Genomic DNA, 16,674 nt, shown 5'->3' with positions numbered 1-16,674 from the left:
GCACCCAAACCCAAGTGGCCTCAATGACTCACTATGATGACCCCCTAGCCCTCCAGCCCTGACCTCCTTTCCCAAGATCCGCATCTACATTTCCAGCCTGCTACTGCGTCTCTTTATGTTCAGTTCTAAAACGAATTTTCTGGGACATTTCACAGGCATCTCAAGCCCAGTTCACTTTCAGCTGAACTGCTCATCTTCCCTGCCTCCCCTCCTCGCTCCCTCTCAGACCCAGGTGAGAAGTCACCTCCTCTGTGAACATGCACCTTCCTCCCCCAGACAGAGGGTCTCTGTTCTCCCAGCTGCCACACCCCTCTGGTGTGCCCACAACTAGAGCACTTATCGTGCTGGACCATCCTCCCCAGCTTACATGCCCATCCCTGCACTAGATCTGAGCTGCTCAGAGCAGCTCCTGTACTGAATCTTCTCTGGTCTCTAGTACCCAGCTGAGGCCTGACACACAGTGGTTACCTTGTGAAGTGTGGGCTGAATGATGAGGAAACAGAGGCACAGGGTGGGGAAGAGACTGCCCAGGCCACGAAGCAAGGTAACGCCAGGGCCGGGACTCCCATCCTGGTCTCCCCGCTCCTGGCCCTGTGGCCCCTCTGTGGGGCCTTTGGTGGGGCAACATAGGTGAGAAGCTGGTGAGAGGGCCAGGTCAGTGAGGGCCGCTCAGCTCAGCTCCAGTGAGGGCCTGGGAGCAGCCCAGCCTGAGCCAGCTTCCTCCAACCCTGATCCCACTTCCTCCAACCCTGATCCCATTTCTGGAAAGTCTCCATCCCCAAACGCCCACTTCCCATCCTCAGTCATAAACTTAATGATGCCAAGAGAACAATCTAATCAAAGCACTTTCACATCCCTAAAGAAATTGCTGCTGGAAGCACTTAGAGGTAATTAGGTTTTACCTAGCGTGGAATGGGCCTGGGCAGAGGACAAGCTTTCCTCACGGGAGGGTGCTCACGTGTTGGTGAGGATGGTCTGGCCTGGTCACTACCTGGGCCGTAGGATCGATGCAACAGGAATCTGCTACAGAGGGAATGGGTGGGCTCGGAGAGTCTTACTGGGCAGTGGGAGAAGGAGTGTGGAAACCACGCAGTTGAGGAATCCAAGTGTACTGTAAACATCACGTCCAATTTATGAGCAATGTCCTCCTGCCGGTTTTTGGAAAAGCATCAGTGGTGGCTTTGATGTGAATATCAAAGGGACACTGGCTAGTATACAAAGGCCCATCATATATCAGTGGTGCTGGTCTGCTCCTTCCTAATTCCTTTTTGCATGTTTACTTTTTAGGGAAAGGCAGAGGAGTTGATTGTTGTAACAGATAAACAGATTCATGCAAATGCAGTGATAACTCAGCCTCAGTGGGGGAGCATGAGCTAAAGACCCCCCACATTTCCTCCTTCACCTTTCTGTCCACTTGGACACCAAAAGCCTGAAGAAAAAATAGAAGACAAGTGGGAACCACAAGGCAGTTGCAATCCTGCTCATGGATGGATCTGTCTGCCCAGAGTACAGCCGAAGGGAAAATTCAGGCACAGAGAGTGAAACAGGGTCAGGCCCAGGGAAGCAAAGACAAGTGTGGGCCAAGGGACAGGGCAAAACATTCGGTGGAATAAAGGAACCTACAAGCCAGAAACAGGATCTGATGAGGGCAAGGTTCAGGACAAATTCTGTGAACAATGTAAGGGGTTAAAGGCTCACTTTATAAAATGACGTATTTGTTCTAAGGAGTGGTGGTAGAGCTGGGAGCCCAGCAGAAAGCCACAGAAAGTGAAACGGGCCTTCAGGAGGATAACACTATCTTCCTCCCAAATGAACGCATCCAGACCCCACTCAACTTCTTTTGCTTTTTCAAACAAGAATCTTTGATTAAAAGCCAAATGTCAAAATAGACAAAAACAAATATGAATATGTAATAGGGAATGGAACAATGGATGGAAAGGATTATATAACCAGCTTGGCAGCAAAGTCAGTGAGGTGAGTTATTGAGGTGGAAAGAAATCAAGAATTAAATCACTTAAGAATATAAATGGAAAATAATTTCCCTGTCAAGCAAGTGATTTTCCTTAAAGCAGATTGTCGAAAAGATGCTCTGGAGGCATTGCGTAGTGGGAGGAGTGGAGTTTGTGAGAAGGTATCAAAAGGTCACTAGGAAAAAGTTCATTTCCCTTTGGGTGAGGGTCACTAGGCATCTGCTGATGTGAAAGTACCAAGTTTTCAGCAAAGCGCTACTGGCACAGCTGGGGATCTGAACTGTGCCAATGGGCTTCTAGACCAGTGGTTATTTGCCTGGTTCTCAGATGATTAGAATCATATGGGGAAGTTTTAAAATACTAATGCCTGGGCTTCACCACCAGAAATTCTGATGTAATTGGTCTTGGGTGGAGTCTTGGCATCAGTATTTTTAAAGACTCCTCAGGTGACTCTAATGGAGATCCTGGGTTAAGCACCTCTCTTCTAGAGGTAGCTGTGGTACAGTGGAAGTTGCTCTAGCCGAGGAGTAAGAAAAACCTGGGTTCATAACTTAACTGTGCTACTTGCTGACTTGGTGAAATGAGCAAGTTACTCATCTTCTCTAAGCCTCAGTATTCTAATCCTTAAAATGATAATATCCACTTAATGTAACAGTGAATCAAATATCAAAAGCATTCCCCCTGAAATCAGTAACAAGACAGAGGTAGCCTTTATGGCCACTCCTACTTAACATTTTACAGTGGCCCTAGCCAATGCAACAAGACAACAGAAAGAAGTAAAAAGGTATAATGATTGCAGAAGAGAAAGTGAAACTGTCATAATTTATAGATCACATGATTGTGTACATGTGTACATAATCCAAACCTGTATAAAATCCAAAAGAATCTACGCACCATTAAAATTAATAAGTGGGGCTTCCCTGGTGGCTCAGTGGTTGAGAGTCCGCCTGCCGATGCAGGGGACACGGGCTCGTGCCCCGGTCCGGGAAGATCCCACATGCCACGGAGCGGCTGGGCCCGTGAGCCATGGCCGCTGAGCCTGCGCGTCCGGAGCCTGTGCTCCGCAACGGGAGAGGCCACAACAGTGAGAGGCCCGCGTAAGGCAAAAAAAAAAAAAAAATTAATAAGTGAATTTAGCAAGATCATTAGACACAATATTCTAAATTGTATTTTCTATGAATTAAAAACAATTAGAAAATTAAAAATTTTAAATAACACTTACATTAGCATAAAAACATACCTAGAAATAAGTCTTAAAAAAGATATGCAAGATGTCGACACTAAAAACTTAAAACATCGCTGAAATTAAATACAGTCTATATAAGTAGACAGGTACGCTGCATTTATTGACTGGAATACCCTATACTGTTTAAGAAGTCAATTATCCCAAAATTTATTTACAGATTTAAAGAAATGCCAATCAAAATCTTAAATTATATATAGAAATGTAAAGAACTTAGAATTACCAGGATAATCTTAAACAAGAACAAAATTGGAGGATCTATACAACCAAATATTAAAATTTATTATAGACTGCAGGGACTCAGCCAGTGCCATGTTGGTACAAGGATGGGAAGAAAGATTAACTGAACAGAAAAATAGGCCAGAAACAGACTCATACCTGTGTCATCACTTTACCTACAACAAAAGCACCACTTTAATTCAGTGGTGAAAAGATGGTCTTTTTGATAAATGGTGCTGGCTCAATGGGATATCATATGGAAAAACACTGAATCCTGAACAGCAAAAAAATTTAATTTGAAATAGACCATTGACCTAAATGTGAAAAGTAAAATAATAAAGCTCCTAGAAGAAAATATAGGAGACTCTCTTCATGATTTGGGGGAACACAAACCTTTCTTAAATGGAGACAAGAAGCACTAACTACAAAAGAAAAGATCAATAAATTGGACTTTATCAAAGTTAATTTCTATCCATCAGAAGACACCATTAAAAGAATGAAAAAGCAAACCACGGACTGAGAATATGTGGTCTCGATACATGTATCTGACAAAGGGTTTGTATGTAGAATATGTATTTTTGAAGCTTATAGATTGATAAGAAAAACAACTCATTTTTTCTTAATGGGCAAAAGTGTCAAACAGACATTTCACAGAAGATAACCGAATGGTCAATAAGGACATAGAAAAATCGCTCAAAATTATTACTTGTCAGGGAGATGAAAATTAAAACCATCATGAGAGATCACTCTATGTCCAAGCAGGCCACGAGCAGGGCACTGTATGTCCAGCTATCACAAGGCTTCAAACTAATTATCTGTACTTTCTTTTTTTTTTGGCCGTGCTGGGTGCGGTACATGGGATCCCCTGCACCCCTGCAGTGGAAGCACAGAGTCTTAAACACTGGACTGCCAGGGAAGACCCAAACTAATTATTTGTACTTTTATTTATTTACTTATTTATTTTGCGATACATGGGCCTCTCACTGCTGTGGCCTCTCCCGTTGCGTAGCACAGGCTCCGGACGCGCAGGCTCAGCGGCCATGGCTCACGGGCCCAGCCGCTCCGCGGCATGAGGGATCTTCCCGGACCGGGGCACGAACCCGTGTCCCCTGCATTGGCAAGCGGACTCTCAACCACTGCGCCACCAGGGAAGCCCATATTTGTACTTTTAAAGTAGCCCAAGGGAGAATGAAACACTTCTTTGGAAACTGTGTGTTCATTATCCGTGTGGGTCTTTTCATTGCCCTTCTTTCTCTTGTCCTATAAGTCTCTTCCTCTTTCTCATCATTCTTTGCTCTCCTCGTCTCTGTCTCTGTGTGTGTGACCAAAGGACCCACCACCTGCTGTCAAGGGATGGCGGATGCTGGTTCCTGCTGCCTCTGTGCTTTGAGGGCTGGCCTGCTCTGTGCTGTTGGTGCCAGGCTGTTCCCAGGAAATGGGCCCTCCCTCATTAAATTCTGCCCCGAAACCTGCACATTCTATCTTCCCTCAATCTCCTCACTGTCTCCCCTCCCTGCTATAGCAACTTCCTTTTCCCTGCTGGCCTCCGAGCTGGCACTGGCCCTACTCCAGAAGCAAAGGGGAAGCCAGTGCTGATGGTGCAGGCCCCACCTCTCCACCCCGTCCAGTGCCCTGAGCAGTCCTAGCTTCCTCCCCTGCGGCACAGCGTCCCTTCTCCCCAACGCCAAGAGGCGTGGCCGGGCTGCAGCTGTTGCTCTTTTCCACCAGGTGGCGCTGTTGCACAGCGCATGGGGACCCGAGGCCCGGCTGAGCTGAGCCTTCGCCCGCTGCTGCATTTAGGACTGAGGCTGCCCTCTCCAAACTCAGGTTTGGAGTGCAGCACAGCCCCGGAGCCAGCAGGGCCTTCCTTCAGTCTGGACGATACTGGCCCCTAATCTCTAAGTGAATCTCACAGGGAGAGGAGGGGGGAGGGGGGCAGAGTGCCTAATTCTGTTCTCTCCTCTTCACATCCTGGCCTCCCTCAAGTCCCCCCACCCATACCCTCAAGGCAGATGGAAGGCGTTGGGAGACTTGGCAGGTGGGGAAGGGAATGAGCCACACCCCCTCTAGAAAGCCCCTTTGCAGGTCTGAGGAAGGTGACAGTGTCAGTCCCCACTTCTGTCTGCCTGTCCACAGTCACAGCACAGACAGCTGACCTGGCACCCTCGGGTTCTCTGCACAGTCCGCCATCCAGGGCAGTTGAAGGCCCACACCTGGGGGCATGAGAGCTGGCGGAAGCTGATAAGGGTAGGTGGGTTGAGCCCCAAAGAAGGGTGAGGAGACATGTGGATCTCATTCCGAGGCATTTTCTCTCTCCCTCTCTCTAGGAGCTACTACAAGGTAAAGAAGGCGCTTCAAGTCAAATTAAGCAGAGTTTTTGCCTGGCATCCATAGGTCCTCTCTCCCCACCCAGCCTCACTTACTTATGTAGAACTGACTCCATGAAGATAAAGTAGCTGCCTCGCCCTGGAGTCTGCACACGATGGTCCTTTTCGGCTAATGGGGTGGGGGGCATAGCAAACTGAACCTAGAAGCAAAAATGGGGTTCTCAGCCCCAGGCTCTGCCTCTGCCAGTGTCTCCATGCCTTCCAGCCTCAACTTCCCCTTCTGTAAAATGGGCATGACCATCTCTCCCTGCCTTCCTTGCAAAATGATCGTTTGAACCAAATGAGCAAAAGGATGAGAAAAACCGGTTTACTTTTTTTGCAGATTTGACTTCTTTCTGACCATCTGCAGTCCTACAAGGACCAAGCAGTGTAGAGAAAGTCCTGTAAAGCAGCAGCTAGAGAGACAGAGCCTCCCCACCATCCCCCAGAACCCGCTCCCTCCCACCCAGGGTCTCTGGGTCCAGGCCTCCCTGTCCGCAGCCTGGCCCTTCAGATGTCAGGGCATCTCAATCCCAAGAAGCTGCCCCAGGAAACGGGGATGAGGTGAGAGAGCTGTCTGGAGACAGGCAGCAATTTCTCCATCCCTCGCCACTGACCCTTTTCTTCCCAGACTTGAAGTTGAGCCCTCCTCCCCTCCCCGCTGCTCATCATTAATTTCTCCATCGATTTTCATTAAGCTCTCCTCTTGGCTCCAACACAGGATGAATTCCTTATTTGAAAAAATGAAATAAGAGGGAGGGGGTAGGAATAAAAAAAATCTCTTTTGAAAGCAAGATTGTCTCTGGTCTCAAGTCTGGAAGAGGCAATTACTAGAACCGTCTTGGAGGTTGTCTGAGGCTGTCTGAGCATTGGGTTTGGAATGCCCCCCACCCCTTACGGCCCTAGGTTCTAGGTTCCTGCCCAGCCCCTCCCTGGACCCCAGTCCCCAGTCCAGCTCTAGTCCCCAGCCCCCCCACCCCATCCTGGCCCCTGGCTCTGTCCAACATTGACTGCTGCAACAACAGTGCCCTGATGGTCCCATTACCCACTCAGAACAACCTGGAACTCTGCCAGGGCCATGGCAAAATCCCAGGACTGAGGCTTTCTGGGAGCATTGCAGGATGTTCCCCAGACCAACCCGAAAATGTGAAGACAAACAGGCCAGGAAAGAGGGAAGGGAAACAGACACAGGCGATTTCTTCCTCCAAGCAGGCCCCACCTGCATTGCTGCATCACATCATCATGGCAGCCCCACGGAGGAGGTGTCGCCCCGTTTTATAAAGAGAAAACCAAGGTTCAGAGAGGACTCACTTTCTAGCCCCCTCTCAGCCTCCCCCAAAACCAGCAGTTCTCGCCCTTGGTAATGCCAGTCCACCTTCCCAGCTCTACTCCTCCCCAAGGCTGCCCTGACCAGTCCAGGTGGGCTAGGTCACCTGGCCACCAGACAGAGTTGGGTTCATCTGCTCTCACTGGGCTGTGTGGCTCTGAAGCCCTCACTCCCTCTTTGGCCCTGATTTTCTTCATCCCATCTTCTCCAAAGTGGGTCTCAGAGAACACTGCCTCCTCTTCTGGGCCCCCCCAACTCACTGAGCACGGAGTTCCTAAAAGACTTAGAGCCCCACTGGCCTACCAGCCAGCTGTGGAGTCCCTCTGCCGAGGCCACTTTCCCCTGGCCTGCCTGGGAGCTCCACCTTGGTCCTCGGGGCCCAGCTCCACTGCTTACTTGCTGCTGCCTTCACCAGCACCCCAGGCACAGGTGGTACCACCAGCCTGCAGCTTCTGATAGCCATGGGGCTACCACTTGGCCAGCCCATGTGGGAGACAGGGAACACAGCTGCCTGTCTCTCCTCCCAGAGCCCAGCGCAGGGGCTGGGGAATGAGGGGTGACTCTCTGCTGAGGACACAGGATAGACTTCCTGAAACTCGCTGCCCTGGCAGGAGCACGATGGTGAGAGGCTGTGGGCAGGATGAACCAGACCTCTGAAAAGAAAGCGTGGAGACTTGAAAGACCCTTCAGGCACCTCTGCAGAGGCCTTTGCTATGTCTTGACATCTCGCTGCTCCAAACCTGCTCGGGGAATATCCACGTCTGCCCTCTTCCCGGACCAGTACCCAGAGCCTGGTTCCCTGGGAGCCATTGCCCTGCAGTCCCTACCTCAGAAGGGCCAGCTCTTCCCAGGGTCACAGAGTATAAAGAACATGGGCTTTAGAAACCAGCCAGACGTGGGTTTGAATCCAAACTACACATTCATGAGCTGAGGGAACACGATCTCTGAGTCTCAGTTTCCTCACCTGTAAAATGGAAAGGTTGTAGGGACTCGTGCTCCAGCCCCACTGACTTCTCCACACTGTGCCCTGGGCAGCATCTTTGGCCATGCTATCCCCTCCTGCTGGCATGCCAGAGCTCTCTTCTCCACCAGACCATCATCTTCTTCAGGTCACTCATATTCAAAACCCCGGCAACTGGCATCACACCCGCCAAAATCAGAATAGCTACCATTTATTCAGCGCCTCGTGGGCGCCAGGCACCAGGTTACTGCAATCTATTTATATCTGACAGCCCTGGGAGGTAGATTTCATCATGCGCATTTGATTGATGAAGAAACCACACCTCTGAGAAGTTAAGTAACTTGCCCAGGGAAACGTGTCCAAGTTCGTAGGTGGGAAAGCCTGGATTCCCATACAGAAGAGCCTGACTCTCAAAGGCCAGTTTTCCCGGAGCTGGGCTGCTTCACAACAAATGTGTGATGACGGAATGAATTAGTAGCGTGATGAGATGGTGAGGGACTGAATGAGCAGGCAAGGAAACGAGTGAGTTGAAAGTAAGTGAACGACTGGATGACAGAGAAAGAAGAAACAGGTGACTGGGTGAATCTATGGCCACTCGAATGCTCCAAGCCCAACAGAGCTCGGGCATCATGCAGCAGGACCAAGGACGGATGGGCTGTCTGGTGACCTGACTAGACTCATACTCCGCAGGGGTCTGTGGGTGATTTAATGAACCACTTTAAGGTTGGAGGGAAGCGGTGGTGGGTAGCCGCATGACAGAAATGGACTTTAACCAAATCCAGCACATTTCTTGCTGCCAATTAATTACGGGAGTCTCAGGGAGGAGGCTAGGCCAGGAAATCAGGGGGAGGCTGGGACTTTGACATTATCTAAAGAGGGCATGAACTGTGCCGGGTGAGTGGGCAGCAGGCGAAAGCCCCAGGGCACCTGCTTCCCACCTCGCCTCTGCCTTGCCTGTCGTGCTGCGGCTTCTGCAAATCAGCCTGTCCCCGGATTTCTTCACCTTCCGTCCTAAACGTGGACAACGGGTGACCTCACCAGAGCATCTGAGGCCAGCGCTCAGCAGCCGGATCACAGAGCCCATGTGGGCAGGACCTGGGGGAGGGACAGGGGATCCAGGCCCTCCTGGGTGTCTCTAGAACATCTCACAGCTTTGGAAGCAACATGATGTGGAGGAAAAGAGCATGGACCTTAGCCTCACGTATTGGAGTTGAGTCCTGGGTTGGCATAATGGTTCACAGCCCAGGCTGACTCTGGCTCAGCAGAGCTGGGATTAAATGATCGCCAGGCCATCTATTAGCTGTGTGCGCTTGAGCAAGTTGCTTCACTTCTCTGAGTCTCCCTTCCTTCTACAAACCACATGGATGATAACAGCACCAATGGATTAACGATTAAGTGACACCATGAAAGATGGGGTTTAACAAAGTGCTTGTCCAAAGCAAGTATTCGATAAATGTTATTATCCTTTTAGTCACTGTCATGATGTCCTTATTACCTGATAGAATAGGGGTCGATAAACATTTTCTGTAGAGGACCAGATAGTAAATGTTTTTGACTTTGTGGGCCTCATGGTCTCTTGCAATTATCTAATTATGCTGTTGTAGAGAAAAAGCAGACATAGAGAACACCTAAACAAAGGAGCCTGGCAGTGATCCATTAAAACTTTATGGATCAAAAATTTGAATTTCACATAATTTTCATGTGACACAAAATGTTCTTCTGATATTTTTACAGCCATTTAAAAATGAAAAAAAATTTCTTAACTCATGGGCTGTACGTGCCAAAAACAAGACAGCAGGATGACTTCGGCCCACAGGCTGTAACTTGCCACCCCTTGAGCTAAAACGTAAGCTCTAAGAGGACCAGGGGTTTTGTCTGTTACGTCACTTCACATCTCTGGGCCTCGGTTTCTTCGTCTGTATAATGGGGATGCTTGCACACTCAAGGCAGATATCAAATGGAATCCGGCTGCCTGTGAAGACACTTGGCAAGCTCTGTGACTGCAGAGCTGTAGTAGCTGTTTCCGACCACACGGGGGCTCCTTTCTGACAAGACTCCCTCCTGCTCACTGCCGGGCACTGAGTTATTTCAGAAGTATCTGTGTGTGGAAAGTAATCTGACCTGGAGGAGGGGAAAGCCCAGAGACGGTGACCTTCTCCTATGCGAGTTGGGGGTGGGAGAATTAGGACTTTGGCCAGAAACAGCAAGGTGGTCCGGGTTTAGCGGCAGGGATTTTTTTTTTGGCAGTCTGAGAGTATCCATTAAACCAGTGAGTCAGTGAGGTCGACTGGGCATTAGACAAGCAGACGGGGTCCAAATCCTGGCTCCAAAACTTACTCTGTGATTTTAGGTGAGTCACTTACACTGGCTGAGACTCAATTCCTCGTCTTCAAGGTGAAGATATGAATCGTGCTCACCTCACGAGGTTCTGGTGGGTTAATGAAGGGAATGCGTGTAAGGGGCTAGCTCAGCACGGGGCGCTTAGTAAGCCCTCAGGCGCTGAGTGTCCCCCGTCCTCTTGCTCGGTGGGTAGGGGCTGGCTCCCAGGCCGGTGGCCCATCTGGCCTGGGAAAGACGCATTGGCGCCCTCTGGCGTTGGAGGCCCGCGGGAGAAATTGCCTCCACAGCCTTCCCAGCTGCACAGGTTTTCACTCTGAGCAAAGAAAGTCCTGCTGTCTTTCTTCCCTGGATTGAGGTTTCCCTGCTGCTCTGCAAACTCTCTAAAGCCAAGAAATGTACTGCTTTTGGAGAACTGGTGATTCTAGTCCCTTCTGCCTTTTCCTCCCCTTCTTCCTGCCAATCAGCATGAAAGAAGATGAGAAACAAACGCGTATGGCCATTTCCCACTGTCTAAGGAAGAAGATTTTATGGGAGAAGAGAGGATTATTCAGCACATGAAGCTGGAAATGCTCGATGCATTTACTTCATGCAGTCTGTCTGTCTCGCCACTGCCTCTCTCATCCATTTTACCACCTAAGCAAGCACACACAAAGGCTTCTGACCCCATGGGAAGGGGGCACCCTGTCCAGAGGGCTGGCACTAGCTCCTTCACCACTTTGCTGTGTGACCTCAGACAAATTACTTCCCCATTCTGAGCCATAGCCTTCTCATCTGTAAACTGAGCAGATTTCCCATGCACCCTCCATCCTCAGCTAAAAGCACCTCAGAGCCTGTGATCCTGGGACTCTGTCCCATAACCTGAGCAGATTTAGAAAGAAGCAGGGTAGAATGTAAAATGACCATCTGTCTAGGAGTCCGGACCAAAGTAAAGAAACTGAGGGTAGGGTGGAGGTTTTCTGGGCAGCCAGGACCAGACTGCGGGAAATGGACGCAGAGGAAGGGGACAAGTTTGCTGTCCCATCCCCATTTAGACCAGTCACGAGAACAGACCCGAGGTACCTACCCCTCACCCTGCAGGCACCACAATCGTTACCAGGTCATACCAGGCCTTTCTCTCTCTCTTCCATAAAAACAATTCAGCATCTTTCCTTGAAATGTGGTTGAGAAATCCCCAAGTGTCGGCACTAGCCTCCCAACCCCCCTGCTAACATCCCTGAGGACCCAGCTGCAGGCGCAGACCCACTCAGGCAGAAGTGTTGAAGCAGCCTCAGCCCTACAAGCTGGGGTAATTGGGAGGTGGTAGCTGGAATCGGTCACGTTGCCCTAGGTTGGCCTGGAGCTAGGCACCTGGGACTGTCAAGTCATCACCTGCCCTCCAATCCTGGCCACCTCCAGTGGTGTTGACCCATCATGTGCTTAGACTCCAGTTTCCCTTTCCCTTACCCAAGCCCTCTTTGGGTGGAGCCCACCTGCTTGCCCAGGCACCCATGCCCACCCTGCTCATGCCTATCCTGTCCCCAGAGGAGCTGGATCCTCTTCCTTCTGCTGGGGTCCTGCCACAAGAGAAGGACCAACCGCCCTTAACCTCGACACCCCTCCCCACCTGACTTGCCTGCCTCCTGCTGTGTTCCCCCCCACCTCCCACCCTGCCCCGCCAACCAGGCTCTGTTGGCCACTCCACCCAGGAAGTGCTGAGTGTCTCTCTGGACCCTGCCTTTCCCGCTGAGCTCCACAGTCTCGGCCCCCTTCATGTCTTCATCGACCACAGTCAAGATCCCAGCAGCCCCACATGAATGATGCCTGGGAACAGGAGGGACTCAGGGGACTTGCTCTTGCCAGACGTCCACCAGGAGGTCGCTCTCCCCATTCACCCACCCGCTCAGGGACCTCAGGCCCCGCCCAGCCAGCCAGCTGCACCCTTACCTTCTCCAGCTGGTGGACACCCTCCTCCACGCAGCAGATGGAGGCCAGCGTGCGGAGCGCCTGGGGGTACAAGCACCGGAAACTGTCCTGCCGGCAGACCTTGAAGAGCGCCACGACCCCACCCTCCTGCCAAGAAAAAGAAAATGTCACATGAACTCACCGTGTGACCTCTCCAGGGGCTGACTCAAGAATTACTGATACCCCTCACTCAGCAGGTGTGTTTTGGGGTCTGTAGGGTGGCAGAATAGCCACCCCAAAATATGCTGCTTTAGTGTAAAGATTATTTTGAGCTGAAGGCAATTAAGAAGAAGCAGATACAAAACAAGATCTCTGTCCTCTCCCTATTTGACTAAAAGCAGGACATAAATTTTAAAAGATTATACCCCCTCCCCTCTCTACTAGGAAGAACAAGAGTTAATCGCTGGAGACAATATTAGACCCTTATCAGCCTGGATTTGGAACCAGAGGAATCCACATAGCAGACTTCAGTCTTTATCTACTATTAGTTTCCCATCTATGTGTCTTCCCACAATTTGCCACCCCTAGAGAGTCAAGGTTCTCTTCCTTTGTCTTACCACTTCTCTGAAAATATACCGTTCCTTTGCTAAGATGCTACGTTAAGCCCAAGTTCTAACCAACCCTTTGAGTTACTCATCTCTGACCGTTCCCATGCATAAGTACAGTGCAAGTGCTAATAAACCTGTTTGGTTTTTTTTTTTCTTTTGTTAATCTGGCTTTTGTCAGCCCAATTTACGGGGCCCCAGCCAGAGAACCCAGGAACGTAGTAGTAAAAAAGAATGTTTCCTCCCCTCTGGTTTCTATACACACACACACACACACACACACACACACACACACACTCCCAAGCTCCCACATGTGTTACAGTGAAATGCCACCTCCAGGAATAATGTCACTCTTGGTAATCTAAACTGGAGGCGAGGGGCCAGGGCAGGCACACGTGCTGGGGCCAGGCTCAACCCCAGGTAACACGGCTCCCCGACTCCTGGCAACACCCCTCAGCAGCCGCCATGGAATAAGCCTAGAGTTGTCAGAAACAGGTTCTAGAAACAAGTCTGAGGCAGATGGAGGGAACTGAAAGCTAGATGCCTCGTGCTGGTTCTCACTATGCCGGTGACCACCTGTTGCTTCTCAGATGCTCCCACCACCGTGGCAGGCACAGAAAAGGGAGCTTATTTACCTCAATACTATAATTTATTTCCATTTGGGGGGGTGGGAAAAACTGAAGTCCAGATGGGTGAAATAATCACCCCAAATCCACACTGGTCTTGTTTTCACTCCAATTTGTAAAAGGAAAAAGAAAAAAACCTTTAGGATTGATCCGCCGAGCTCTTGAATGTGAACCTGTACTTTTCCTTTTTGAGACCTTGTGGTGACCTCCCAGGAGAAGTCTGAGAGGATTTCTGAGAAGAGTCTGGGAGTGAGGCGCTCATCCTAACTGGACATATTTATTCTGTAGAAAAATCACTGAAGCCGCCTTGGATCCCGGAGCAAAGTGAGAGAGACCAACAGATCACAAAGGCGACTCACCACACGTCCAGCAAACAGGTGGCAACCCCACCGTGGACATCCACGTCCAAAGCAGGGGAAGCTGGCCATCCCACATCTGGCTTTGCCCTGTTTCCTCCTTCTCCCCTTCCCTGAGGGCTGGAGGGGTGCCTAGGGGTGGCAGCAGGAAAGAATGCACGAGCAAGTGGTCTGAACTTGGTCCTGAGGGGCACTTGCCTGTAACCGCGCCACTCCTGGCTCTAACGATGCCCACTGCCCTCGGTTCCCCAAACTGAGAAAGATGTTACAGGAAGAAGGAGGTGGGTTCAGCAAAATTACCATCCCCAGTCAGATTTTTCAGAACTCTCTCAACAAAAAATGTACTATGCACGAAACAGGCACTGTTCTGTGTCCCCAGGGACGTAGCCGTGAATGACTGAAAGCATCATGTATGGGTAACCAGAAGAAGCAGCAATGACCACTACGGCCCAGCACAGCCTCACTGAAATGTCACCCCAGATCTCCCCTTCCCCACACCCCACGATGATAAGCCCCGGGCCCTTTGCAGGCTAAGAGTTTGCCTGCTCACCACTGCAGGGACCAAGATGAAAGTATCCAATGCCGGGGGAGTTCAGAATTTCTGACATTTTATAATATTCCTCCTTCCTTTTAGGGTAGTTTATTTGGTGGGAAAGGACTGGTAAATTTGTTCAGGCAGCACAAAGGTATTAATGGTTTATTATATGCCAGACCCTCTGCTGGGCACTGCCTCAGTCCCTGTCCATGCTGAGCTCCTTGTCTGGCAGACAACGTTAAAAGCAGGAAGAAATCTGGGTAGCTGTGTGTTGAAATGCGGAGGGGTTGCAGGGTTAAAAGAGCACAGAGTAGGAACTCCTGACATAATTTGAAAGGGGGTGGTTATAGAAGGGTCAAAGGGTCACTTAAAATGATGTGATTTTAAATGCACATCATTATTCTGATAAAAAATATGCTCTGGTATGGGGACAAGACACATACCCCTCTGAATTCTTGCTCCACAGTCTTTTATCCCTGCCTGCCTACTTTCCCACGGTTCCTGGGACATCTGATATGGGTTGCACATAAAGACCTTACCCAGAGAGTCACTGACATAAGATCAAATTACTCTTTAAAGTAAGAAGAAAGAACAGGAGTCCTAAAGTCTCCCTGGCCAGCCTTGTTGGCTATTAATGACCTCCCACCAGATGTAATATATATATATATATATATATATATATATATATATATATATATATATATGTGTGTGTGTGTGTGTGTGTGTTTATATGTTTATATATGTATGCATGTTTATATGTGTGTGTATTTAATCATATATAGTACAAATCTTATTTATATATGTACAATGATAGATAGATAGATATTTACGTCTGGAGCAGACAATGAAGAAATGACGCCAAAGAATGGGAGGCAGAGAGCCAGGATCAGCGTGGCAGCCTTCCTTTGGCTCAGGAGACGCCAAGTCTAGCATAACTATATTTAAGCCTCTGCATTCTCATTACATCCTTTCCCAAGCCTGTGAAAAATGGTCTTCTTAGCATTTTTAGCTACTAGAAGAAGAAGGGGGAATCCTGAACCCAGACTGAGGGGATTCTGGTTCAAATCCTGGCTCTGCTGCTGGCAATCTTTGGTTAACAATGGGGTCGTGACAGCTACATGACTCAGCTGCTGAAGGAGCAGTGAGTTAATGTTGTGAAAGGGCCGAGCACCCAGTGAGGGTGGACCTGGACAGCCAGGTTGGGATCAGGTCACAGAAGGCATCCTGGTTAGAAGGGTGTCTCATACCCTCATGAAAGGTGTCCCAAGGGCTGGAATATGTGGGAGGGAGAGGAGATAGAAAGTGAGATGGAATGTGAAGCCCCCATTGAGGACCGAAAAGAAGCACTCAGCTTAGAGTGGGACCAGGAACTGCCTGAGCTTGTAGAATCGCACTGTTGGCTGGAGGTTGTTTAATTTTATAGAAAGCTCTGGGCTTGGAGCCCAGCTGTATAATGGTATGCATTATTCAGACAGGCTCGGGGTAAGCTGTCATAAAGCTGGAGGAGGCCACTTGAGGGGTGTGTAGGCTAGTGGTGGGAGGAGGATAATAGAGGAGCTGGAGTGGCGAGGAGGGGGTAATTCCAACAACGCACAGGGAAGTTTTCAGTGCCCTGCACTCAGGAAGGAATGGGATTATTTGCCACCACTGTCATAGGGAGGACTGGGTTTATTTCTCGGCCATCAGAGGAACCCAAGGGGATGAGAGGATAGACCTCAGACAGGTTGCCCAAATCATCTCATGGGGGTAGCTCAGATGGATGAAGGACCCAAGGACAGACCACACCGGGCTCCAAGGAGGTGAATGAGGAAGGCCACTGGGGGAAGCTGCCCCACATCTGTTACCATATTGGGCATATTTCCTGAGCATCGGAGGTGAGGATGCTGTGCAGGGCATACCAGGAACTCCCAGCCCCTTTGTCACTGTCAGGACTGGAAACCCAAACATCGATTTTGCTGGAGGACCTAGTCTCTCCATCTTCCAGGCTGGGAAGATGGGAGTCATCATGGAATCATCTCTCTGCATCAACCCTCCGTCTACTCTCCCCCAAGGACTGGAGACAGAAGAAGGTTGATATTAAAATTCTGGAGTCAGCAGATCTAGTTAAAATCCCATCTGCACTTAATGTGCATGAACTTCTCTCTGAGCCTCTGTTCCCTATTCTTAAAAATGGGAATTATAATTATAACACATCATTAGATTATCGGGAGGATCAGATGAGATGATGAAGGGAAAGCTTAGTGCA

At 49.6% G+C, this 16,674-nt stretch overlaps 1 protein-coding gene across 2 annotated transcripts in view; it reads right to left on the bottom strand.

Annotated features, from left to right (window-relative positions):
* Nucleotides 1-16,674, bottom strand: part of INSC (INSC spindle orientation adaptor protein) — a gene marked incomplete at both ends in the record, with an annotated part of 125,629 nt that overhangs the window by 29,836 nt on the left and 79,119 nt on the right. The window contains one exon of one of the 2 annotated variants that reach the window (XM_082845259.1): nt 12,350-12,475. The exons of the other annotated variant lie outside the window; for it this stretch is intronic. Coding sequence (XP_082701385.1) covers nt 12,350-12,475 — 126 coding nt within the window. The remainder of the gene's footprint in view (nt 1-12,349; nt 12,476-16,674) is intronic. 2 annotated transcript variants of the gene reach the window in all.

Source organism: Leucopleurus acutus (assembly GCF_964270905.1).
Source record: "Leucopleurus acutus genome assembly, chromosome: 8".
Classification (NCBI taxonomy): Eukaryota; Metazoa; Chordata; class Mammalia; order Artiodactyla; family Delphinidae; genus Leucopleurus; species Leucopleurus acutus.
This window is presented reverse-complemented; position numbering and strand designations above follow the sequence as displayed.